The 27,881-nt window shown below is 39.2% G+C and overlaps 1 protein-coding gene across 1 annotated transcript in view; it reads right to left on the reverse strand.

The window, feature by feature from the left end:
* Positions 1-9,833: 9,833 nt before the first annotated feature.
* UBQLN1 (ubiquilin 1) overlaps positions 9,834-27,881 on the reverse strand; it is a 50,294-nt gene continuing 32,246 nt past the window's right edge. Inside the window, exons 6-13 of the mRNA XM_077749549.1 lie at positions 24,629-24,891; positions 24,003-24,161; positions 23,587-23,821; positions 18,069-18,211; positions 14,912-14,995; positions 13,567-13,682; positions 13,174-13,342; positions 9,834-11,819 (exon numbers count right to left, since the gene is read on the reverse strand). Of these exons, the coding sequence (XP_077605675.1) occupies positions 11,667-11,819; positions 13,174-13,342; positions 13,567-13,682; positions 14,912-14,995; positions 18,069-18,211; positions 23,587-23,821; positions 24,003-24,161; positions 24,629-24,891 (1,322 nt within the window). The 3' untranslated portion in view covers positions 9,834-11,666. The remainder of the gene's footprint in view (positions 11,820-13,173; positions 13,343-13,566; positions 13,683-14,911; positions 14,996-18,068; positions 18,212-23,586; positions 23,822-24,002; positions 24,162-24,628; positions 24,892-27,881) is intronic.

Here is a 27,881-nt window from a genome sequence, read left to right on the forward strand (position 1 = left end):
ACATACTCACTAATTGATTACAAGTTACTTTCCCTTTCTCTCCTTTAGGGTTAAGGCATCCTATTTACTCTTTGCTGGGGTAAGTTCTACTAGCAATCAGTTTCACTTCAAAGTGGTAAGGGGAGGGGGCATTAGAAAATAGTTGTTGAATCTGGTGGGGCTGGGAACCACTGCTCACATACTTCCCAAGAGGGCAACAGGGAGGCCAACGTGTGAGCCCGGACTGCCCCCTGGTGGCCCAGCGGGACACGGCAAGCACAAGGCACTCTCCCACCCCGTCCCGCCCCCTGGCTCCGGGCCCAGGCCTGACCACCTTCTGCTCAGCCTCTAAGACTCGACTCGAAGAGGCAGGGGAGAGACTTGACTCAACCTGATTTTCTCAACCCTGCAAATAACCACTTAACCACCCGTCCCCCCATGGGACGAAGCTCGGGTGAAACATTTTCCTCTCCTGTGAAACCCCGCCGCCTCGTACAGTGGAGGAACGAGACATGCACAGTGCAGAGCCCCAAACTGACACACAACAAATGTTGGCTCTTGATAAATCCCTCATCCCTTGGAGGCTGAGGGGATGTGGCCATAGAACAAACTCTCACGCCTGCTTTTCGGACTGCAGAGGAGCTTGTGAACCCCTAAGTATGAGTACCTGGAGTCTGTCGGCTGATAGTCTCCTTCCAGCCTCCCCAGATCTTGAAGCCTGACAGGACTCCAAGATCTGCGCACCATCTTTGGAATCTGGAGGCAGGAGAGCCTGAGCTCCGGGCCAGCACTGCCACACACTGAGGGACCACGGGCAAGACCTCACTATGGGTGTCACCTCCAGGTGCCCCAAAGGTCTGGGAACTCACATCCCGTCAGGCCAGGCCTCTCTAGAGACTGCCTTGATGAGCAAACTACGTTTCAGTGGATGGGAGTGCAAGAAGAGAGAAACTAAAACAGGCTGACCTGGGGCGCCTGCATGGCTCAGTCGGTTAAGCGTCTGGCTCTGCACGGACAGCGCAGAGCCTGCTTGGGAGTCTCTTTCCCTTGCTCTCTGCCCCTCGCCCACTCGTGCACGCAAATGCACTTTCTTAAAAATAAACTAAAAAAGGGGCGCCTGGGTGGCTTAGTCGGTTGAGTGTCCGACTTTCGCTTAGGTCATGATCTCACGGTTCGTGGGTTCGAGCCCCGCGTCGGGCTCTGTGCTGACTGCCAGCTCGGAGCCTGGAGCCTGTTTCAGTCTGTGACTCCCTCTCTCTCTGACCCTCCCCTGCTCACGCTGTCTCTCTCTCTCTCTCTCTCTCTCTCCTAGAAATAAATAAAAAATAAAAAAATAAACTAAAAAAAAAAAAACCCAGGTTGACTTTAATCAAAGATATCAGCCAGAGATTTGCATCTTCTGAAACTATCCAAGTTTATTCCCCCTTCACTCAATAGCCAAGTCTGTATGTTCAAAATGATTAACACTTCATGGGATTATGAATGCTCAGCAATTACCAAGGAAGAATTTGACTAGACCTCCAGCCTACAAGCTATAAGCTGTGTTGGGCCTCAATGCAGCAGGGTGTTTCAACCTTTACAGAATCTCAGGTGTAAAATGTATAGCCTGGTGATTGCCAGTCTTCAATCCCTCCAGTGGAGTTTCCCCCCAGCAACCTTAGATACTGTAGAAACTGAATTTCACTTTTTGGGTTAAGGCTGGAAAATCATGGGCCATCAGTCAGGAGGATCCAAGACCTGATGTTGAATCTCTAACACATACCTTAACTAAGGATCCAATCAGATGGTGCTGGGGGAAATGTCCCAAAATCATAGCAGTGGCAGGACCTGCATGCTTGAATGTGCAGAGTGCCTAGCAAAAACAATAGTGGGACATGGCAGACATTAGGGAGTGGTGAGGACTATGGCATGATGGAAAATGCATGTCTTATCTAAAAAGGGCAGCCATGGCTCAGAGCTCCAGACAACACAGGAACACACCTGCATTACACATCTATTGTATTCTTGCATAAGGGAGAACACACCTTCAGAACTGGGGGGAAAAAGGACTTCTGATTTAAACGCATTAGGTGAACTAAGGGAGGACTCAAGGAAGCTGTTTAGGAAGTAAGGGATGATAGGGTACTTTAGTGAGAGAAATGAAATGAGGCTAAAGCTATCATTCATAAAGAAGTCTATTAGCCAGGGGCACCTGAGTGGCTCAGTCAGTTGGGCATCTGATTTTGGCTCAGGTCATGATCTCAGTTTGTGGGTTCAAGCCCTGCATCAGGTTCAGTGCTGATAGCTCAGAGCCTGGAGCCTCTTTTGGATTCCATGTCTCCCTCTCTCTCTCTGCCCCTTCCCCGCTCATGCTCTGTGTCAAAAATAAGTAAACATTTTTTTAAAAATGTAAGTAAAATAAAAAGAAGTGTATTAGCCAGAACAGGGAGGTAGGTATTTGGTCATTTTTTGTGGACTGGACAACATTCATGTTTTTCTGTGTGCAGGCACAATTACAAAAATGTCTTTTGACTTTGGTCACGGAGCAGTCCTGTAGATTACACAGGTAATCTTGGGAGATTATTCACCAGGACAGAGACCTCACTTTTAGTAGCAGATCAGCTCCTGGATGACAGGCACTGCTTTTCCTCCCTCTAATTGTCAGATCATAGTCACTAAGGTCTTTTAGGCCTAGATTTGAAGTTGTTGAGGGCACATTTATCTTTAGAACACAAGCAGAGCTCAGAGAGTTTAACTTGACCTTCCCTTCTCAAGAAGTGAGCATTTGGTAGGCTTTCCATCTTAAGTAAGGGTCAGGCTGCAGTAGTTGGTTATACCCTGAGGTCAGAAGGTTGACTAACAGGGAAGTAGTGGATTAATCTCTCAGGACCTATCCCACTTCCTTCTGTAGCTGAGGCTCCAGTAGTTAACATTTTAAAGACTGGTGAACTGGTTCCCAGGTAGCGGCACCATTTTACATTCCCATCAGCAATCCTAATACTTGTTATTTTCGATCTTTGTGATTACAGCCATCCTAGGGGACGTGAAGTGGTATCTCATTAAGGTTCTGATTTGCACTTCCCTAATGATGTTGAACGTATTTTCATGTGCTTATTTGGCCATTTGCTTAGTCTTTGGAAAAACATCTATTCAAATCCATTATGCCTTGGGTTGTTTTTTTCTCCTTTTATTGTTCCGTTGTAAGAGTTCTACGTTGTAAGAGTTCTACGTGCTGGATACTAGATTCTCATCAGATACACAATCTGTCAATAGTCTCATCCATTCTCTGGGGTTTGTTTACTTGATCAACTTTGAAGTACAAAAGTTAGAGTTTGCTGAAGTCGAACTTATTTTTCATTGGCTGCTTGTGTTTTTGCTGTTGTAGCTAAGAAACCACTGCCTGGTCCAAAGTTATGAAGATTTATAGCTTTGTTTTCTTCTAAGAACTTTTTAAGTTTTAGCTCTTACATTTAGGGCTTGGATCCATTTAGTTTTTTGAATCAGAATATGCACTTTCACAAGACCCTGGGTGATGTACATACACAATAAAGTTGAGAAGCACTGCCTTAAATTACTAATAAACTCCCATTTCCTTTTAAATATGTTGTTCTAACCATGGTAGCATATTACAGTCACTGAGCTTTAAAAATTTATGCCTGACTTTATCCACGATGTAACAATTCCTCTTAGTCTGGGCGGGCTTCTTTTGTCACCTCCACAGCTGATTCAATGTGAGGCCAGGGCTGGAACGGCTTCCTCTTCATAGATCACGGATTTCACCCACATGCCTCTGCTCAGCTGGTTTGCACCTACGGCCTGCTTCCTAGGTGATGTTTGGATTTCCAATGGTACCACATTAAGACTGGGATTGGTGGTCACAGTGGGTACAGTACATGAGCTTGTAAGCTTAGGGTTTTGAAGGGACACAAATCACACTTTGATCACTGGAAGACGGAGGCCATACTGAGTGGCAGGATATGTAGACAGGGTGGAGGTAGGTATGAGAAGAGGAAATAAAGAACTTCAAGACTGTTGCGAGAAAACCAAAGATCTCAGGTTGGCCAAGGGCATGGTCGACAACCACCTACCTTTTAACATCGAGCTACCATGTTCTGTTTGAGGCATTATTTGTCTTTGTTCCTTTTCTTAATGGTTAGGACTCCTGTCTTTCCTCTAAAAACAGAACCACAGAACCAATTCAAATGGGTCAATGACCTATACATGAGAGCTGAATTGATAAAATTCTTGGAAGAAAACACAGGAGAAAAATCTTCATGACCTTTGATTTGGCGATGAACTTTTTAAAGTTTATTTACTTTGAGAGACAAACAGAGAAAGAGCATGGCTTCAGGAGGGGCAGAGAGAAAAGGGAGAGAGAAAATCCCAAGCAGGCTCCACACGGTCAGTGCAGAGCTCGATACTGGGCTTGATCTCACAGCAGCAACATCAATGACCTTGAGCTGAAATCAAGAGTTGGACACTTTAGTGAATGAGCCACCCTGGCACCCTTTGGCAATGGATCCTTAAATATGCCACCACAAGCAAATGTGACAAAAAAAAAAAAAAAGATAAATTGGACTTCGAAAATTAAATACTTTTGTGCAAAAGACATGATCAAGAAAGTGAAAAGACAACCTACAGAAAAGGGGGAAAATATCTGCAAATTGTATACCTGAAAAGCTTTAATATCCAGAATATATAAAGAACTCCTACAACTCTACAAAAAACAAACCCAGAATTAAAAAGGGACAAAGGACTTAAAAGCATTTCTCCAAAGACAACATACAAGCGGCCATAAAAAAGCACAAGAAAAAATACTTGTTATTAGTCCTTAGGGAAATGAAAGTCAAAACCACAGTGAGACACCAGTTCACACCAGGAAAATGGCTATAATTTAAAAACAAATAGAAAATAACGAGTGCTGGCGAGGATGTAGAGAAAACTGGAACCCATACACTGCTGGTAGGAATGTAAAATGGTGTAGCTGCTATGAAAATAGGGCAGTTGCTCAAAAAGTTAAAAATGAAAATTACTATACATGGCCTAGCAATTCCACTCTAGGTATGTATCAAAAGAATTTAGACTCAAACTGACACTTACACATCAATGTTATAAGCATTATTTACACAAGCCAAATGGTGGAAGGGTCCATCAACAGATGGATGAATAAAATGTGGCGTGTCCATACAATGGAATGTTATTCAGCTGTGACAGGGAATGGAGTACTGACACATGCTACAACATGGATAAACCTGCAAAACATATGAAGGAAAAGAAGCCTGACCCAGAAGCCCACGTATTATGTAATTCCATTTAAACGAAATACCAAACTAGGTAAATCCACATAGAAAGCAAAGACTAGTGGTTGCCAGGGTTATAAGAGAAATGGTTAAGGGACTACTTAATTAATGGCTATCGTGTTTCCTTTTGGGGAGATGGAAGTTCTGTATGATTGTGATGGCTGCACAACACTGTGAATTTACTTAATACCAGTGAACTGTACACTTTAAGATAATTACATTTTATTACATCTACATTATCACAATTTTTAGCAAAATGAAACGAAACAAAACAACCCAAACCACAGGCTTGCCCCACAAAGCAGGGCCTGTCCCGCTAACCTTATTACTGTATGCTAGGCTAGCAGACTAGAAAAGGGGCTCAGTAACATGGACATGGTTCTTCTACAGAAATCTCCACATAGGTAAGTTACTACTTCTTCCTTGGGAAAGAATAAAACATTAAAGAAAATTGTGCTCCTCTAACATTTTTCCCCTTCCTGGATCATATAGTTATGGTAAATTAAGATAGTTACAAATTCTTTGACATTCTACACATCAAGAAGTGGGCCCTATGACCCTTAAATCTGGCCAAGCTAAGAGTGACCATTAAAATATGGGAGAAAAGACACTAGACCAACTCTGGGCCCGGACCTTTAAAAACGGACAGCGTTCATGTCTCTCTAAATACTTGATCTTGAAACCTATCGACCATGTTGTAAAGAAGCACAAATACTCTGTGCAAAAGCCCACATGGACAGGAACGGAGATCACAACCACAATCCCAGGGGAAATAATGTAGGAATCAGACACCAGTGTGAATAAGTTCACCTGAAAGTAAAGAGCCCAGACCCCGCCCAGTTGCTCCAGTAGTATTCACCACGCCCTAGCCAAAACTGCTGGGTAAGTTTGTTAGGAAGTATTGGCTAACACAGTACAGTGGAAGTTCCCTTCCCTCTCACAGCAGCTTTGGGGAAAGGAAAAAAAAATAAGGCTAGCTTGAATACACAGGAGTACTTCAGCTCTATCTTTTAAGGAAATCTACTGGGACCACTAACAAGTGCCTTGCTGTTTTAAGCGCAGAATGGCAAGTAAGGCACACTGGTGTTGTGGATCTGGTACAGGCTACTTGTCAATCGGGGAGTCTGAAATACAACAAACGTTAACAAGTTTAAATTGGAATTACAATCTGAGCGTGTGTTGCTGTGGGGCAGGGGGTGCTTTTGCTCCACTTCTGGAAGGGCTGACCACAAAAAATATTTCAGATGGGCTGGGAAGGTACCACTCCTAAACAAAGGGAAGGGAAAATGATGGCTGGAGAGACAAAGAAAGCCTTTCCCTCACATTTCAGCCTGTGTAGCAAAGGGGTGCGTGCATGCGTGCTTATTTATAAAACCTACTCCTTTCTCTTTGTACTTTTTGGAAAAACAAATACCCTGTATTCTCTTCCTAAATCAAGCCTCCTGCTACCCCATCACTCGCATTTGAAGACAAATACACTGTGGTACTTCCCATCTTAGAAGAATACAAAAGGCTAACTTCCTGTACACCACCACCACTCTCCTCTACATTCTGTCATCCCCATTTCTCTGACCCTCTTTACTTCGGAGCTGTGTCTACTGATACCTCGCTCTAGAAAATCCCTATCAATCAGAGTCCTGAAGGGAGTAGCTCCTAATATTCAGACCATGATGAGCATATGAAGCAACAACATTTAACAGTTCATTTTCCATCTTCCTCTTTGTGAAAAAGTTCCTTCCTTGGCTTTCAGGGCCTCTCAGTTCTACTTTGCTCATTTCCTCTCATCTCCCTGAACTGGAAGTTAAGAGTAAACCAAGGCTCAGTCTTCCAAAGTGTGTTTATCAACACTCTACCATTCATCTGGTCGGGATTTCTCAACCGTAGCACTGTAACATTCCGGACCAGATAAATCTCTGTTGAGGGAGCCGTCCTGTGCACTGCAGAACATTTAGCTCACTGGATGCCTAAAGCAGCCCCAATCGTGCTGTTAAAAAAAAAAAAAAAGTGTCTCCAGGGGCAGCTGGGTGGCTCAGTTGGCTAAGCATCGGACTTTTGAGGCAAGGATCTCACAGTCCATGAGACTGAGCCCCGTGTCGGCAGTGTGGAGCCTGCCTGGAATTCTGTCTCTCTGCCCCTCCTCCTCTCACCAGCTCGTGCACACGCGTGCTCTCTCTCAAACTAAATAAATATTTCTTAAACAAAGTGTCTCTAAGATGTTGCCAAGAGCCGCCTGGAGGGCAAAATCGCTTCTGGTTGAGAACCGCTGGCCTAGTTCTTTGGCTTTCAATACCAGATATATACATTGGCAGCTTGAAGAACTTTGGCCATAGCCTGAACCTCTCTCTTCCAACTGCCTTGTTATTTCAACTTATACGTCCTACCAAGCACATCCCACTTAACACGTCAAAACTACACTGCCGATTTATATTCCGCCCCATAGATGTCTGTGCCTTGTTCACCCTGCCTGACACCTCTCTTGCTCTTAACCTGTTTTATCCATCAATAAAACCAACTGGCTCTGCCCTCAAAATATACCTCAAATCTGACTACTTCTTAATACCCTCCGCTGCTACCAACCCAGCCCAAGCCCATGTGATCTCTCACCAAGATGATTACCTCCTAACAGTTTCCCTGCTTGCACCCTGGTTCCCCTCGCCCAGTGGTTCTCACCTAGAAACTTCTTAGAAATGCAAATTCTCCTCTAACCCAGAACCAGTAAATCAGAAACTCTAGGGATGGGACATAAAACCTGGGGTTATCAAGTCTTCCATACCTGAGGCCACTCCCCTGCCTTCATCTCTCCAATCATATCCCCTACAGCACTTTCTCCCTTGTTCACCTTGCCCAGGCACCGTGAACTCCCTGTGTTCTATAAACACTCAGAACACTCCCATCACTGGGCCTTTTCATTAGCTGTTCCTCTTCCTGGAAAGTTATTCAACTTTGCGGATCATCTTCATGTCTCTATTTAAATGTCACCATCTCAATGAATCCTTCCCAGACCACCCTACCTAAAATAACACCTTCTTCCTGAACTAGCCTTATTTTGCTTAATTTTTTGCCAAAGCACCCTTACTACCTAACGGAGCTATCAATATGTTCTGTTTATTGTTGTCTCCCCTACACTCTACTATGTTAACCTCAAATGGACAGGTTTTATTTACTGCTACACTTTGGGCAACTAGAAAGAACCCTATACTTAACAGATTTTCAATAAATGTTAACTTTCTGAGGCAATGGCTGCCGATGGTTGATTAAAGGAATGATACAACTGTGCAGTCAAGGAAGAACATTTAATGTTACTTAAGCAACAAGAAAGTTTCAGAGCAGGAAAAAAACAAACATTAAAACAAAACAAAAAAAAAAACAAACCAAAAAACAAAAAATGACAACCCAAACCCAGAGCTGTAAGGTAAACGAGGGACAGAATGCAGCAGTTGACAGTAAAGGCTAAGTACTTCAAATTAATCACTGGGGAGCAAGGTTTAGGAGGACTTCAGGTCTGAGCCCAGAAAGAATGGTAGGTAGGCTTTACATACAGCAGGATGACAGATAAATGAGAAGAGAGTACCATGTGCAATACCAGAGAAGTGCAGGTTTGCTAAGGACAGTTTTGCCAAGGTGTGTTCAGTGAGGACGGAAAAAGACAGAAAAAGCCTGGATTAGACAGCTTTACACAGATTTCTTTAACACAGGGCTTCTTGATAATGGTAACATGTTTAACATTAATCTCTGAGAGAAAGCAGAGTATGCAGCACTTCCCTGCTTTAACCACACCATCTTGTGTTGTGCACAAGCACAGATACACAGCTAACCTCAACTTGTATTACTAATGTCAGTGATATTTTCATCTGTCTTATTTTGTTATAATTTGCCTACTGAATTAACATAGTAATAATGTCTCCCCAAACAAAAGGCTTATTTCATTAGTATATTTAAGCAGAGTCTGGCACTCCAATTCTGAACACACAGAGGCCAACTATCATTTATCTGATTGTTCAATATTCACTACACTTAGTTTAGGGTATCACAAACCTTCCACTTGGGAAATAAAATTCTGAAATGTTATTTTCACTACTCCATTCTTTATTCAATTTGCAATTAATAACCCAAGATGAGAACAATGTAAACCTATAATATTTTAAGTGTTTTTAATGCTTTTGATAATTTTAAGTATTTTGAATTCCTAAAAAGATTTTAGATCTAAAATAAACATAATAGAACCAAACAGCAACAAAACAGTACCATCGCGGCAGCTGTCAGGTACTTGAGAGGGCACCCAGTCCAGTGTGCTGAGCAGGCCACACCACCACTTGTACAGCAAAGAAGTCATGATGTCTCTACTCAAAGTCAAATAACTAGTTAGGTACCAAAAAGAGCAAGCAGAGCCCAGGTCACCTGATGTCCAGTTGGTTACTTTTAACACATACTACAGTGTATACTCATTGTTTTAATTGGGAAAACTTTAAAATTGGTAACGGATGATTTAAGTATGATAAAATCTGGGGTAAATCAACTTCAATAGTCTTGAAGACACCTTTTCCTATCTACAAAAGAGGCAAGACAAACCAAGTGTAAAAGCTAGAGATTTATTGTTATTTTGTGATTAATAAATTGTCAAATTGGTTATGACACTACCCCACACTGTATACCACCATTCACCAGTACAAAAGTTTCTTGACCAGACTGAGGCATAAGGCAGAGAGAGCAAAGACACATGAATATCATCCTTAACAACCTCTAGTCCTGCCTCTCCCTTGACCATCATTCATGTTTTCCTCCTGGGGAAAGTGTCAGAACAGTGCACGGGCTGGTGGGCAACCTGGCCTCTTGACCTTTTTTTTTAACAGCAAGCAACTTACAGAAGTAATGGAATTCAACTCGTATTTCCCTTGATTTTATTGGTCTGAACTCATTTTAGGTTACTTTAACATTTTAATTTCCTGTAACTGTACATGAGAGAATATAACGACCTAAGAGAATACTGAACCAGAGTCAGCCAAATATATTACTGACCCCAAAGTTATGTTTTAATTGGTCCTAAAGGAATGTACCACACCCCAACAGTTTGAGAGTTAGGCAAACAGAACTTCTCTGGGGAGGGAAGAAAAAGGCTGTAGAACAGCCCAATGTACTCAACATTGTTAAAACGGCTCTTTGTTTTTCACCCCTGAATGATACCTCTTTACTACACTATATGCACAGAAATCCTAACAGAATCTTGGCTGCCAGTACTATTTACGCTGGCCCAATCCAGGAGAGACCCCCACCCCCCGCCCCCTGCTCCCCTTCTCTGAGGCTCTGAAAAGCACAATATTTAACTATTTCTTAATAGAACTACCAAAACACTTCAGAAACAAGTGGCTCACAAATCATTTTAAATTCATGTATTGCCTGTGCATGAGAAAACTGATAAACCCAAAAGATAGTTCTATTTTTAAATGGCAATTGAAAATAACTGAAACATCAAGACACTTTCAGTGAAAGCAACATTTCAATTACAAATTGTAATGCCTGTTAAACTACCTATGGGAAAAGCTGAAGAGTCCTCGGCAGATGCACTTCTGGGCTGTACTACAGTGCCCCTTCAGTCTGCGCAAAGATGAAGGTAATTTACAGTCAATCTGTGAATGCTGACACAATGTTACATTATGTTGTCTGTACAATTAAATGTCCTTAGAGAGATAACCAGAATCAGCTTTTCTACTATATTTTCAACAAACCTAACCGGCACTTTTGCTGAGAGATGTTTATCAAAGATGCTGTAAGATTCTACACAATTTGGAAATACTCCGCTTTAGAGTATTTCCTTATCTTCACTTTTTTGGTTACAGGTGTTTTTGCTCAGATAATCTATTGCAGTATGTTTCTAGAAATGCAATCCCAAATGTGCATACTATATTGTATACAAATAAAGCAGAAACTGTCAGTAGTATAAATCTTACAGCATTTTGTTTGCAAAACTACATGCCAAAGTCACAATAAGCAATATTGTACCACAAATTATAGAGCGCAAATGATTTGCTTCTTTTTAATGCTTTTATTCTACATAAATTACTACCATAGGCTAATGTTTAAAAGCAAATAAATTGGACAGATGCAGGACAAAAATCTGTTCACCCAACTATAAAAGGTGATGTTTTTTTTAAAAATTACAATAAATGCAGAGTGTTTGATGCATGCAGTAGCCTTAAATGAAAAAGCATTGATTCCCACCGTTAAAAAAAAAGAAACAAAAAAAAACAGAGAAACCCACACATCTTACTGCACTCCACCTTAAAATGCATCATATTGGGTTTGTTTATAGCACAGAATTCCAAGAGTCAAAATGAAATAAAGCGGGTATTTTAAAGATTTAAGAGCCGTTATCAAAAATAAATTACATTTTCTCAAGATACAGAAATGCTGCTATGATGGCTGGGAGCCCAGTAACCTTTCAATAGCAGCATTGATATCACCTCCTGTTGCTATTAGCGCTTGCAAGTTTGCTTCACGGTTCAAAAATCCCATCGCACTGAGCTGTTCCAGTTGTTGCTGAAATCTGACTTCTGGATTCTGTAGCTGTTAAAGGAAAAGGAAAAAAAAACTAACCAAAACTCTAAGGAAAATCAGTCTGTGTCACACCTAAATAAACTTTAAAGTTTAAATTGCTCTTTTATCACATATGCTGCTCTACTCAGCTTTAAAAGCACTGGCTCTCTTGAAACATGGTCAATATATTTAAAAGTCCATTAGCACTTAATTTTGTTACATTAAATAGTCTAACTGATAACTTAAATGATCCTGTCAAATAAAGCACAAAAGTCTGCTTTAAAAAAGAAACTGCTTAATAAACATCACCCATTACATGTATTTAAGAAGCTGATAAACATGCAGGAAACCTACAAGTATATATACAAATGAGTTCCAAATTAATGATTTTATTTTGTAGTTATTGCCAGTGTCCTCTAAAGTTCGAATGTGGCTTAGAATGTCCACCCGAAGCCAGCACTGGCCAGTCACGTGTCCAGGACAGCTCGTGGTCCGGGACCACAAAATATACAAATCTGCATCAAATTTTTTTTTCCAGAAATGAAGACAAAAATACATAAATGATCAATCAATCCTAGCTAATGTGATAATTAATGGGGAGGCCTGTAGGCTATTCAACTTCTATAACAACTCTGTCCAATACCAAAAATCTTTTTTTCTTAATAATTCTATGAATATTACACTGAGCCAGAAGCCATGTATTGGGAATACAAATACTAATAGAAGACAAAACCCTGCCCTGTTTATTTAAAAGGCTTAAAATCAGAAAGCATGCTATATTACTGCCCTGCAGAATTATGGGGGCAATGTACTATTAGGCGGTTTGAACAGGCTATCATCTTCGTACAATGTCAAGTTCTTAGTAAAGCTAATAAATGTTTCTAAAGGTAAGACATTATTAGAAGTCCACATTTTTAAGCCGTACTTAATGAGGCTTACCTATGTAACACAAGTTCCCAAAGGATGTGGTAGTGGGTGAGGTCGAGATGGAATTTCTCTTTAGGTCAAAATACAAGGACTAGACAGAACTGTCACTACAGGTGGTGTAGGAGGTATTTGGGATAATCAGGTTTCTATTCCTGACTAACCTTTATAAAATACAACATATTTCAAGTAATTTCCAAAGAGGGACTCTAAAAGATACATTTTTAAAGGCAACCTCCAAATAAGGCAAAGTTGTAGCATTTCTTCCCTACAACTGTAATGTTTCATTCAGTGTCTGATACTACACCACAGTTAATACTTTTTGTAATGCCTGTTTTATAAGATTGTGCTTTTCATGACATTCTAAACCCTGAAAGATGGTCTCTTTCTTTTTTTGGTTTGTAGAAATCTCTAGATTTCCAACAAGGAATACAAAATGTGAGCCGAAAAGAATCTTTACCTGAGGATTTACTCCAGCAAGAGCCTGTAGCATTTGCTGGATGAACTGCTGGTGTCCGGGTTCGGTGGCTCCTGTCGTGGGGCTTGGGTTGTCACCAGGCGCAGAGTTAGACCCACTGCTTCCTGAAGAGCCTCCAGCGCCTCCTAATGCCCCCAGGCCGGGAGTAAACCTAGGGAAGCACAAATTGGTCATAAACTCGAAGGTGCTGCAACAGGCCAGACCAGGCCAGCTGACAGTAAGCTGTTATCTTCTTAAAATGAGCATTTTTAACTTTGAAAATTCCATCTTGAAAACAATCCCAACAAAAATAGGCACAATGAGACTTAAGTATGAAATGCTCAGAGAGAAGAAATAACCACTATGCCCTTTCAACACTGTCCCCAATAAGCCTACCCTGGGATGAGGCCGGGGGCTTCCGTTGCTAATGTCTGTAAACCCTGTTGAATCTGTAACAAGGCCTGCATCGCTCTAGGATTTGACATTGCCGATAATGTATCAGGATTCTGCATCTAAGGAAGAAAAAAAACAGGTGGTTAACAAGGGAATTAAAATCAGTAAAGTAAAATTTAAATGTTTCTTGGCTGGGTTTCTGAAGGAAATTTAAAACCTTACTCCCAGACACTGGTAATCCAGAATTTCTTTCCCCAAATAAACACAAGCACCTCCTCGACACCAAGCCTAGTATGCAAATCATTAACTGACCTCCTCCCAAGTCCATCATGAAAGCCATTTTTCATAATGAAAGACAATCAGGAGCTACTCTCTGGAAGCCACAACTGTACCCCTTCTCCAACAGAAGATAGAAGTGTTATTTCTAAGAGACAACCTCCAACTGCACAATTTATTTAACGTGGTAATATGGTGAAAGCCACATATTCCTCCTGACCAAGCGTTATCTGTTGCCAATGTAACAATTTTACCAGTAAGATACACTCTAAAACAATAGTTCCAAATTTGAAGTTAATAGTGTGTCCTGAGTTCAGCTTCACTACTTCCAAATATACACCACCTGACTGACCAAAAAAGATAGGCTAACATTAACATCATTACAATAGATCAAGGACAATAACTAACCTTGGATAATGGCCTACAGGCCTGAGATCATTTGTATAAAGTTTAAAAGCCCTAGAACTACCAGTTTCAAAACGCCAAAACTGACTTCTCTTTTGTCTTTTTAAATAATAAAATACCATTCCAATCTCAAGTATGTTTTTATAATAAAACCTTCCTTATAGGACAACACTGCCAATTTTAATCTTGCTAATTCCGAGTTTGAGGAAATGAGATCTACCCCTCAAAAGGAGACATTCCATTAATTTGCAGGAATTAAAACATTACAAAGAAACCAAACCTGTAAAATAGGATAGGGTAGTGCTCCTTCCCATCACTCGAGATTAGTTAAACCATAAAGCATAACATGACACAATGAAGCACTTCAAAGTTAGTAAAGTGAAAGGAAATGGTTTATGGTATTAACGAAGCATTCAAAATCCTAAATCCTCAAAAGCAAAAACAAAATGGTCCTTTCCTCAGAATTTATGTTTAAGAAATATAAGCAAAAGGTCAGCAGTGAAATGGGGCTCAGTTAAGATCAAGCTGAATTCTCTGTGAATTGACAGCATTATCAAGCTAACTTCTATATTTTGCTATCAGCCAGAGAAGAGCAAGGAAAATGTTTATCATCAAACTTTTTCACGCAAATCATTACCGAAGATAGCTAGCATCTTTTCTTACTCACTTGTTGGAGGAAAGTTGGGAGCTGTTGTCTCATTTGTTCTTGAAGCTGAGGATTTCCAGCAAATAGGGGATTATTCAGCATCATCTATGGGGCAAGTGGTCAAACAATTTTAACTGGAAATATCTGAAACAAGTAATGTACCTTGTTTAATAGTCTATCTTCCCCCAAGTGCCTAATCTGGCACTTACAGGGAGGAAGGTAGAACATGAATAAAAAAGGAGAAGGGAAGATAACTGTCCACAAAAGGGATCTCCAGGAAAAAAACAAAAATAAAAACAAAACGAGGCATCTTCTCTCTCAATGAGAATGGTGATTATGATAATGACATGCAATATCCTAAAAAATAAAAACAATCATTTTCTTAGGATTTTCCTTGAGCAAAGGTGAATATTTGCCCTTAAAAGAAAAATGGGGTAACTGGCATTCAGGAGGATACATTTTCTGCTACACTGACAAAATAAACATAAGCATCAATACATGAACGATACATGGCTTGCTTAGACACCTCAACACACAAGTGTTGCACAGAGAACAACCCAGATCTGGAACCACTAAATCTACCTGCCTACTGCAAGACAGCTAATATTAGGTCCAGAAAAATAACACTGCAGAACAGCAACCAACTTGCCAGAGAAATGGAGCTGCTAGGTGAAAATCGGCCCAGGACTAGCACCACAGATCTCTGGGGAAAGTATTAAAATGCATTAAGGCCTGAAAGATGTAAATCCATTTGAGAACACCAAGATTAGCCTCTGGATTTCACCTCACTACCACCAGAGATGAGAAAAGTGGCATGCCTCCTATCATTCAAATAGGTGTTAGGAATTAAAGTCAGGGTCAGTATTAACATTAATGCCTGAAAATAAGATTACAATACACAATCAGCATAACCAGAAACTAATTCTCATAGCTTTGAAAAAGACAAAAGTTTTATCACTTTCCCCACATGGAATGAAAAGTCAACTAACAATGATTTACTGATCGCCTATTTACCAGTCCAAAGTCTGGAGGGTAAAGTAAAGTAATCCTTGCCCTCAAGAAGTTAACCATATTTGAGAGCAATTAACTATATGTACATACTGGAAGTAGAAAGAATTCCACTTTCCCTCCTTTGCCTATTATTACAAAGTGGATTAGTTAACTTCAACAAAATAACTAAAGCAGGAAAAAGTCAGTGTTTTATGGATATACAGTATTCATTTCAAAGTGACCAATAAATTCACAGTAAATAAAATAATACCTACTTGAGATCAACAAACCTGCTTCTTTATTGGCTCCAATAAAATACTTTTTATTATGAACAGATTAATCAAGTTATCACATTTATCTTTCCGGATTCAGGTCATTTAAGAAAGCTTGTCATTTTATATGGAATCATTCTTTCTCAGAAATCATCTCTTGTTTGATTAGGATTATTTCTCCTAACTTACCTGACTATATTAGTTTTTATACTCAGACTTTTTTGAATATCTAAACATCAAATTCAGAACAAACTACAAACTTAAAATTTGCTGATAACCAGAGTATGTTGTAAATGTTTCTAAACTGTCTACAAAATAAAAGACATCCATATCTAGCCTTCTTTGTTAACATTTTGTTTTAGAGTTGAAAAAACAATATATAAAAGTGCTCAAGTGACTCTATAATGTTGTTAGGTCAATTAAATGCCTGAGAATGTGCTTATTAAAGTCAAAATTTTTTAATTAATGAGATGCACATTCAATGCTAATTAGTCAAATAGACATTTAAAAACATACAAATACGATCACTCAACATATACATTTTCCACACTTATTTTATTTAAACATTTTTATTTTTTTAATTTAAATATGTTTAATTACTCACTTTCCCAAAGCCTCTGTGTCTGAAGATACTGAATACAGACAACCCCAAGAAAAGTTAACCAAGCAGTAAAAGAAAAGCAATGATTGAGAAATATAATTGTGTCCAAAACTCTGTCTGTTTAAAATCCTAGAGACTTGGGACATATATGACAAGAAACCACCACCACCATAATCATCAAGAAGTATTCCACACTTATTTTAAACAAAAGTGCTATGATCACAGTAAGTTACACCATTTAATACTAATAACTCAGAATATTTTTACAAAATTCACCTAAAAGCTTGTTCTTTATTTCCAATTCCACAAATATTAAGAGGGCAGAAGTTATTGCTGAGGACTGTAACCCAAAGCTATCTGCCATATACTTGAAATCCATATGGTTCTAGATTTTAGAAAATAAAAAACCATTTCATTTGACATAATGAAGAAAGTGATTAACTTTAAAAGCTTTTAGAATTTTGCAAATGGGAATACACGGTTAACGAAACATCTCTGAAATCCGTTAACACTCTACACAGTATATATGAACTTTAGATGATCGAGGTTATTTAACAATTCTCCAAGGTTTTCCAATTCCAATGGTTTTTAACCTAAAGGCACATCAGAATCGCCCAGAAACTTTGAGGACAGGGGAAAAGCAATGTAATTACATAAAAATCTCTCAGGATGCAGTGTGGTTTTTTTGTTGTTGTTGTTGTTTTTTAAATCTCCCAAAGCCAAGGTGGAGAGCCATTAATTCCCTTAATTATGGTCTCTTCAAAAGGAGTTAGAAAATTAATAAATTAGTAAGAGACCATTATACTAACTTTGGGGGCGGAAATCTATAATGGAAAGAATAAGAACATTGTTCCTGCAAATCTCTTCCTGTAAAATAAACAATTTCGGGCTATTTTATAACAGCTATTTTGAACCTGTTACTCAAAATCTATGTGATCGAATAAATAAAACTATTCCAAGAAATGTATTAACACTTCTTAATCACTTTCAAGACCTACATTTTACTAAAGAATACATTTTCCAAAGGGTGAACAATCCAAAACTTTTGTATTCATCTCCTAAATCAATTTAGGTAGATACAAAGTAAACCTACACTTCTTTCTAACCAATGAATAGCAGCGATGAAGCTGTTTAATTATATATGAAAAATTAATTGACAGCAAAGAAACAAACTGTCCAAAATATTGGGAGATTCAGTTTACCTACTTTTCTATAGGTAACACCACATAACACAAATGTATAAAAATCACAATTATTTGATTAGGCAACTTCAATTCACACTGCACAAACCTCTTGAATACAATTACAAACTCACCTGTGCAGCAAGGTCAGGGTTCTGGCTTAGGGACTGCATCATGCTTCTCATGTAGGGGGCAGACAACATGTTCTGCATAAGCTGTGGGTTTTCAGTTATTTGTTGCAGCAAGCTCTGCATTCCTGGTGTATTGAACATACTAGCTGGAAGTTTGTTAAAGAAAGAAGACATTGTATCAAAGAAAAGCCAAGTAAACTAAAGTGAAAGTTTTAAAATATATACTGTGCATAATTTTAGGAACTGCAAATGAGCATACATATTACTAATCAACTTAACTAAAAAAGAATTTTAAAACTAAGATTACCAAAACCACATGCTCAACATATACTAGCAAAGGAGGGCTTATGATATTTTTTTTTTTTTTAATTATGAGAGAGAGAAAGAGTGTGCGTGAGTGGGGCAGGGGCAGAAAGAAAGGGACAGAGAGAATCCCAAGTAGGCTTCATGCTCAGCAAGGAACCCAACATGGGACTTAATCTCACAACCATGAGATCATGACATAAGTGAAATCAAGAGTCAGAAGCTTAACTGACTGAGCCACCCACGTGCCTTTTGATTTTAAACATTCTGGTTGTATTTACAATAAAATCACATCTAATGGAAAGGCTAGATTCTAAAATCAATTTAAGAGGCAAAAATTAGATATGGTCAAAATTGCTACTGAAAAATCCCATAGAGTGAATAAGTCTGGGCCAATGTTTCCAAACTTTCTTTGAAAGTTTCTTCGAACTTTCTTTGAAAACTACTTTGTTAAACATATATCCAGATTTTCACTTGCTGACTAGGTAATACTCAAATACAGTAAAACCTTGGATTGTGAGTGGCTTGCTCTGAGAGTATTCTGCGAGAGGAGTGAACATTTCTAATAAATTTTAACAAGTGAGGTCTTGCAATACAAGTAGCACATGACACCAAATGTCACACGATCACAACTGAGCCAATGGTTCTCTCTTTCGCTGGATTGTGGGTGACCGTCTCCCATGCTTGAATGCTTAGTCTCAGACCACAGTGTTTGGCAGAAATCAGTGATTTTTCAGAACACTGGAAGGTGGCCACAACTGGCACTGGTGTATTTTTGTCACTTCAAAGCACCTACAGACAGTAGTCCTTTGCTTTTACCATATAAGAATAAGCTTAGGAATGCTTTGCTTCATTCTAGGTCAGGCTGCCTGCAGATAGAGACACTTTTCCTCTGCTGCCCTATTGCCAGTTACACTAAATACAGTGTATGACAAGAGCTTATTAATACTGTACTGATGTCAACATTCATGCAAGCGTATACAATGACCCCCATGCAGAAAAAAGTTGAAAAGAAAGGTGGTAATAAAGAGGAGATGATTACAGTGGAAGAAGGAAATCACTGAGAAGTACAAATGAGGTAGGCAAGTCGCTGAAATTGGAGGATTTTATAAGTCGTCTACGTCTGCATCTTGTCTGCAGAGGAAAAAAAGGCAGAAGAATCTCTGACTTCAAATGAGACTAGGGAGATATATAAAATGTGGGAACAGTGCAAAATTTTGTAGAAATGCACCACCCAGAGTGGTTCAGTCAGTTAAGCATCCAACTTCAGCTCACGTCGTGACCTCTCCATTCGTAGGTTCAAGCCCTGTTGGGCTCTGTGCTGACAGCTCAGACCCTGGAGCCTGCTTCGGATTCTGTGTCTCCCTCTCTCTCTGCCCCTCCTCTACTTAGGCTCTGTCTCTCACTCAAAAATAAACAAACATTAAAACAAAAGGCACCACCCAAATAAGTCTGTAGCAGTGAGAGCAATGAAATCTGTTTAACAATGCAATGTCACATTTCGACAAAATCCTCAGGAGGCAAAAACAAGTATCATTTGATAGGTTCCTTGTTAAAGTTGCATGAAAAGGAAAAGATTCCACTGAGCCAATAGACAGCAGTGATTCTGTTAGTGATAGTGAAAGTCTTCCTACAAAACAACCCTTCTCTCTCTTGTCTCCCTCACACCAGCCACCAAGGTTTTCAGACAGAAGTATAGATTAACTTGTTTTTCTCTGTGTTTTGTATTTTCTTTATTATATTACAGCATTGTAATCATTTTTATATGAATATTTTTGTGTTATGGAATGGATCATCTGAGCTTCCATTATTTCTTATGGGGGAATTCGATTTGATGTACAAGTGCTTTTGGTCACAAACATGTTTCCGGAATGAATTACGCTCACAAACCAAGGTTTTACTGTACTCTCAAACTTATTATATGTAAACTTAACTCATTAGCTTTTTCATTTTCCCTTCTGCTCTCATTCCATCCAGTGTAATTTTATTAGGCTTCAAACATTTGACACTTCCTGTTTACCATTCTAGTTTATTATAATTCTGCTGGGGCAGGGGTTGGTAATAATTCTTTTTTTTCCTATTTTCTCATGTTGTTTCAGTTAGGTAGGTTATTTTCCATATCCTGGAATCTAAGAGTATTCTAATGCAAGTGTCGACAAACGAAGCCTACAGAGCAAATATGGCCCATGATCTACTTCTGTACAATCCACAAGCTAAAGATGGTTTTTACATTTTTTTAATTAAAAAAAAAAAAAAAAGCTTTATTTTTGAGAGAGAGAGCCTGAGCAAGAGGTGGGGCAGATAGAGGAGGACAGAGGATCCAAAGCAGACTCTGCACTGACAGTAGTGGGCCCGATGCGGTGCTCAAACTCCTCAACTGAGCGATTATGACCTGAGCTGAAGCTGGACGCTCAACCGAGCTACACAGGTGCCCCAGGTTTTTACATTTTTAAATGGTAAAAGAAACAAAACTATTTTGTGAAATGTGAAAACTATATGCAATTCAAACTTCAGCATCCATCCATGTTTTCTTGGAACACAATCATGCTCACTTATTTACAGTCTATGGCTGCTTGTGCACTACAGACGCTGAGTTGAGTAGTTCTGACAGGCTGTGTGTGCACCCCTGCCGCTCCAGACTGCTGCTCAGTGCACCACGGACCACTGTGACTCAGTTCCGCCTCACACATCTATTGCTGTACCATGTTGTTATTCTATTTCTATTTCTAACTAGCAGTGCATACCAATCACATAAAAACAAGAAGAAAAAGGGAGAGTTAAGACTACAAATGTTGTGCTTTTAACGCACAATGGAGCATGAAGTATTTGATCAAATGAGATGGCAAAACACTATTTTTATGCAATGACACTAAAATACAATATACTCTAACATTGATAAACTAAGTACTAATCACGGTATTTCCAAGTTGGAGGCAAGAAACAATCAGAGAAATCCAAAATTTGGGGCGCCTGGGTGGCTCAGTTGGTTGAGCATCTGACTTCGGCTCAGGGCATGATCTCACGGTCTGTGAGTTCAAGCCCCACACCGGGCTCTCTGCGGACAGCTCAGAGCCTGAAGCCTGCTTCGGATTCTGTGTCTCCCTCTTTCTCTGCCCCTTCCCCATCTTCACTTTGTCTCTCAAATAAATAAATAAACATTTTAAAAAATTTAAAAAGAAATGAATAATTTTAAATGCAGCCCTCTCATCATAGCTAGATTTCTTTATACAAAGTTAAAAATGAAAATAAGGCTACAACCAAAGTTAGGTTTCCAAGTGGCTTATTTGTTAGCCAAACAAAAGAAGTGTATTAGTGGTGATTAATTTGCATGCTTAATGAAATTTTGATCACATCAGCCAAATAAACGTATCCAGAAAAAATAAATTTGCTTAAATCTATTAGTCTTTCAAGAAGACAGTTTCTCATGAGTTAAGGACACTGGGCTCAGCACCAATATTCAACTAAAAATCAATACAAATTAGGGGTGCCTGTGTGGCTTAATCAGTTGAGTGTCCAACACTTGATTTTGGCTCAGGTCAATGATCCGGGGTGGTGGGGATTGTCCAAGTCTGGTTCTGCGCTGGGTGTGAACCCTGCTTGGAATTCTTCCCCTGGCACCCTCTCTCTCTCCCCCTCTGCACCCTACCCTATCCAAACACTCTCCCTCAAAAAAAATAAACATTTAAAAAACAATAACAAAGTCAAGAAAATACTAATTCAATACAACCTGAAGTAGAATCAACTAAGATGTGTACATCTGATGACAAAAACATATGGAGGACTGAAAGGATTAGACATATACAAAAAGCTTATAAAAATGTAAGTTATTTAGAAACTATGGTTATTCGTGGTCTTACTCATCAGCAGGTACTCTGGAAAGTATTTTAAACTATCATGTTATTCAAGTAGAAGGAGTATAAATGGTGAACACCATTTCACTCCTGTGAACTGTACCATAGTCAATTCCATGAATTTTTATCAGAAATACCCTGATTTGCCCAACCACAGAGCAGCAGTTTGATGGCTTGGCAGAGGTTAAGTTTTTGTTTTTTAAGAGGTAAAGTTCTACTGAAAAATTTTTTTTTTAGCTCAAGGCTAAGACTGAAATTCCTCTAAACCACTTAACCACTATTACCAAACACTGAATGACTTGGGAAATTACCTTTTGCTAGAGACTTGGTAATGTTACCCAATGAATCCAACCCCAAATCACAAGGCAAACAGCATGCAACCGTGTGAAACTTCTACTGTGGTAAGGTCATTCTGACAATAATAGAAATTGATGAAATGACAAGCAATGCTTTATACCTTCTCTTGCTGTTAGAAGCTAAAACAAGATTTCCATTCCCACAAATTTGCAGTAGATAGGTTTTTAGTTCACTCTACTGTTCCCACAGCATTTTTTGGACCTCAGTACAAGTGCAAGAAAAACTTCCACATTTCAAAATTCATTTAACTGTGTGATTAAGGTCCTACCACCCAACCTTCAATTAGAAGTTAATCTGCAGTGATATGTTGAAAGGAAAGACGAATCTAAGAGAATCCTAAAATGCTTCCAACTGATGACTAGATATTAAAACCATATACTTCCAGAATTAGTACATATTTAAGTAAAGTCTCATTACATATCACATTATTAATAGATGAATACACAATTTGATTTTGACAACAAGAAACATTGAACATCAACTAAGCAAAATGTCATCCCTAAGAATCCCATTCGTATTATTAGTAAATACATATGAAAAAGTATTACACTGAATTATTATTATATTTTTATTATCGTAAAGTGTTTTGTCTCATAATATCCTCAACTTTTTTCTTGGCCCACAAGGCCTAAAGAATTACCTGGCCCTTTACAGGGAAAATGTGCTGATTCATGCTCTGAGATTTCCTCACCTTCTAGAGTAAGTGTCGGAAATCAGAGGACCACCCACTTCTCCCAAAACCATCTTATGAGAATATAAAAACACAAAACTGCCCCTGGAAATCTTCAGTAATCCTTTCCACTATAACACACACAAGTGATTATATACCTATTTAAGGCTTCCTTTTAAAAGCTTGCAACACGAAAAGATAATTCATAAAAGCTACTTGTCACACACACACACACATACACGCACGCATGCACGCACAAAGAAAAACAGTGTAAGAAATGTTTTCATTATTCACATAAGTGAGGACAACAAAGAAAAAAAGTGTGAGTTGTTGAGCCTACCTCCTACTCCGGGCCCCAAATTTGGTGCAGCTGAACTCTGCCCAGCACTGCCCCCCGCAGCACTGCCCCCAGTGCCCCCCACAGCACTGCTGGTGCCACTGGAAGCTGATGAACTCTGGGAAGCCTGTGGAGCCCATGGATTGGGTAATGGATCTCTATTTTCTGTACGAGAAGGTTGACTACCTTCACCTGAGGATGTATTGCTCACCAGGGAAGCAAATGGATTACCACCAAACTGTAAATAAAAAACACAAAAACCATAAAGAATAAGGTTTTGTTTTAAATAACAGATATGGAACTCCTTTTTAATGAAAATCATATTCCCCATATAAAAGTACCTTTCAATCACACACACACTTATGTTAAAACAGGAGACCCCCCACTTCCGCCCAAGCCTCCGAGGCCAGTGCTGTCACCTGTTCTTGTGCGGCACTCAGCATCGGTTCCTGTATATCCGTGTACATGCGCCGTAAAGCATTGTATCCTCCTGGGATGCTTTCTAGGTTGCTCAAGGCTCGGTCCTGGTTTCTCATCATTTCCTGCATCATTGCTGGATTCCTGGCGAGTTCCAATGTCTAAGAAAAAGATATCCATATAAAAAGGCACCGAAATACACATGAATTAATTTACCTGTTAGCTACCACAGCTGAATTTACAAGTTTTTTAACTCCATGAATTAGTAGTTTTCAATATTTAAATCAGAAAATTATTTTAAATAATTCCTGTTGGATTTCACCTCAATGTAACATTCAAATAACATCAAGAAAGAAGCACTCTATTATTAAGTGAATCTCCTTAATTGGATTTTTTCTTTCTTAAATCTGCACAATAACTATTTATAGTGGTCTTTAAAATATAGCAGAAAATGCAAAATTCAAATAGTCCAAATTAGTGCATTGTTGAGTTTTCCCGAACAAATATTAGGATTTCTTTTTTGCACCTTAGACACCTATAAAAGGCAAGCTCCTTAAGCATAGAAAATTAAATAAGAATGCAGTACATAATTCTTTAGTTAAATGAACTAAAATAAGTTTCTACATACTTGTCTCATAATATCTGGATTATTCAGCATATGACTAATTTCTGGATTTCTCTGTATCAACTGCTGCATTTGCGGATTGGCCATAATTAACTGCCTCATCAGGTCAGGATTTGACAGCATGCTCTGGACAAAGGGATTCTCCATGATCTGGACCATCATTTCAGGATTGGACATAAGTTGCCGCTGCATCTGGCTCTGTAGTTCAGAGAAGTTGGTAGTATTCAGACCCAAGCTACTCAGACCTGCAAGCCCTCCAAGGCCACCTAAGATAAAAGGAAAAAGACATATAAGTAAAACTCAGAAATTTTATCATTAACCTAATGGTGCTAAAATATGAAAATGCAAAACTACTGACTCAATAGTCTGTAACATAAAACCATTTTAAGAAAAAGAGAATTCCTATTACTTTCATAAATACATGTTTGATGTCTGTAATTAAAATTAGCCAGAAATTCATTCACTTTGATATTTAAGTTGAAATGATAAGACTAAAATATGAATTCCTCTGTGTGGTATATCGTATGTTTTTGGTCTTTGTCCCAGATTCCTGGCACAGAGATCTTAAAGGCCTTAGAATTTCCAGAATTAAAGGGAGAGTCTTGTTAATATATTTTAAGCCCCTTTAGATCACACATGATTTATGCGATTTAGGGTGGGGCACCTAGACAGGCTTAGAATGGGCGGTCACCAGAGAGACCCAGTGACAGAAGAGTTGATACTTCCAGACCCACACACCAACCTCCAGGAAGGAGAGGAAAAAGGGCTAGATTAAAGGCTGAGCTCTGTAAAAACTCTTGAGTAGTGAGATTCAGAGAACTTCCGTGAACACTTCTCTAGGGTGATATGACCAGACCTCCCCCACTATCCCACACCCCCATAGTTTGTCCTATGCTTCTCTTCCATTTGTTTATTTCTGAATTGTATCCTTTATAATAATAAACTAGTTAACATAAGTGGTGTCTTCTTGAGTTTTGGGAGCCATTCTAGCATTATCAAACCTGGAGGGGAATTGTGTGAGAATCCCCAGTTTATAGCCTGCAGGTCAGACCAACAGGTGGTACAGACCTAGACTGGTATCTGAAGCAGAGGCAGTCCTGGACTAGTCCTTTAAACCTATGGGATCTGACGCTAACTCCAGGTAATTACTGTCAGAACTGAACTAGCAGACACCCAGATGGTATTGGGAGAATTGGCTGGTGTCAGAGAAACAGCATAGAATATGCCCACTCAAAGAAAGGATGAAAAATATATACTGGATTATACTTCTAAATGATCTCTTTCCAGAAAAGTGGTTTAAGTTTAACAAGTAAAATTCACCTATAAACCCTGGTTAGAACAGAGCTGCTGCCAATCAAGGAGAGAAAAAGCCAGGACATACAATGGAAACAGATGTCTCTTTAGAAGAATTAAGACATGGAGAAACCTAACAGATCCAAGAAGATGACTGGGTGCTTATCATAAAATGCTAACTTTGTAAAATTATATAACCTACCAATGCACTCATTCAAGAAAGTCAAAACAGGGAATAAGTGCATGGGGTGGGATAGAGAAGAGGTATGGAAAGAGATTTAGTGGGGGGAAAGGTAGTAGTTTGAGAGGCAAAAGAAGAGTTTCTGCATTTGTTTTCTTTCGTTTCCCGAGAAGACACAAACAGGCTAATGTACTTAGAGAACATCAGGTAGTATCAAAGAGACGGGCTGAATACAAGACGTGGAATTCAGAAGTGCTGAAGGTCTTAAGAGTCACCAAGATACAGGAGGATGATGTCACTCGGGTAAAATAAGTAGAGGAAGAGATGACAAGATGGAACTCTGTGGAATAGTACCAACCAGGAAAAAAAAAAGAGACCCCGAAATGAGACAGAAAAAAAAAAAACTGTCAGAAAATTAGCCAGGGAAAAACAGTAATAAGAGTTAAAGGAAACTTCAAGGAGAGACTAGCTAGCTTTAAAAGACTGAATTAAAACAAAATTATGTCACTAAATTTTGTAAGCTAAGTAGTCAGTGATGACCTTATGCAAGGAATTTTCAGTGAATTGATGGGGGAAAAATAGAACACACCAAACTTAGTGAAAGGAAAATACAGACAGAAAACAGAAAATGCCTCTTCCAAAGACAGCTAAGAAGGGAAGTGAAGGAAAGGGTGGTGGTGGCATCCTGCAGCATTTACATCAAGGACAGACCTTCAAGAGAACAGGCACCAAGATGAAAAGCTAATGTATGATATAGGCTAACTGGAATAACTGATGAAGAAAAGCAACTGAGAGAAGAGGGGAAGGAATGAGACTGGAAATGAAGGAAACAGGGAGATTTATGGCCTTAAATTAACTAAAAGTTGGTCTGGGCTTCAATTTCTTTAAAATACCTTTAAAATGAGGAAAGAGGGGAGAGATTTACCCCAACAATACTGTTCATGACTCTGAACATGAAATCATCTCATCCTAATCTCTCCAAATTGTTCATGTCAATAATTTTGTCATCTAAAACATACCAAAAGAAACACATTCAATCTATAATCATTTTTAGAAAACAAGAGCAGTAGGGGCGCCTGGGTGGCTTAGTTAGTTAAGTGTCCGACTTTGGCGCAGGTCATGGTCTCATGGTTCGTGGGTTTGAGCCCCATGTCGGGCCCTGTGCTGCCAGCTCAGAGCCTGGAGCCTGTTTCAGATTCTGTTTCTCCCTCTCTCTCTGATCCTGCCCTGCTCACGCTCTCTCTCTCTCTCCTTCCCTCAGAAATAAATAAAACATTAAAAACATTTTTTTAATAAAAAAAAAGAAAACAAGAGCAGCAAAAATGTAAAAGTTTAAATTAAAAAGAAAAAAGAAGAAAGGCAAATGTGAATCCCTGCCATGCCCTAAAATGTTTCCCACATAGTTGGCAAAGAATTAAATTATTAAAAAACTTTCTCTGGAAGGAAGGAAAGGTATAATCCTTGATAGGTAAAAACTGTACGTATTTTTTAAAATGTCATTTCAAAGTACTATTGTATTTATCATACAACTTAACAACTGAAAGAAGCAGCGAGCCATTTATCTATCTAGTTCAACGTCTAGTTCAACATCTGCTGGTTTCATAATACTTGCTTTTCCCCAACAAAACCTTCCACAGAACCTCAGTATAAAACTAATGCAAGAAAATGGTTTTGGGGGCACCTGGGTGGCTCAGCTGGTTAAGCAACTGACTACTGATGTGGCTCACATCATGCTCTCATGGTTCAGGAGACTGAATTTCATGTTGAATTTCATTCCGCTTA

The sequence above is a fragment of the Crocuta crocuta genome, unplaced genomic scaffold, assembly GCF_008692635.1.
Source record: "Crocuta crocuta isolate KB4526 unplaced genomic scaffold, BGI_CrCroc_1.0 scaffold99, whole genome shotgun sequence".
Classification (NCBI taxonomy): Eukaryota; Metazoa; Chordata; class Mammalia; order Carnivora; family Hyaenidae; genus Crocuta; species Crocuta crocuta.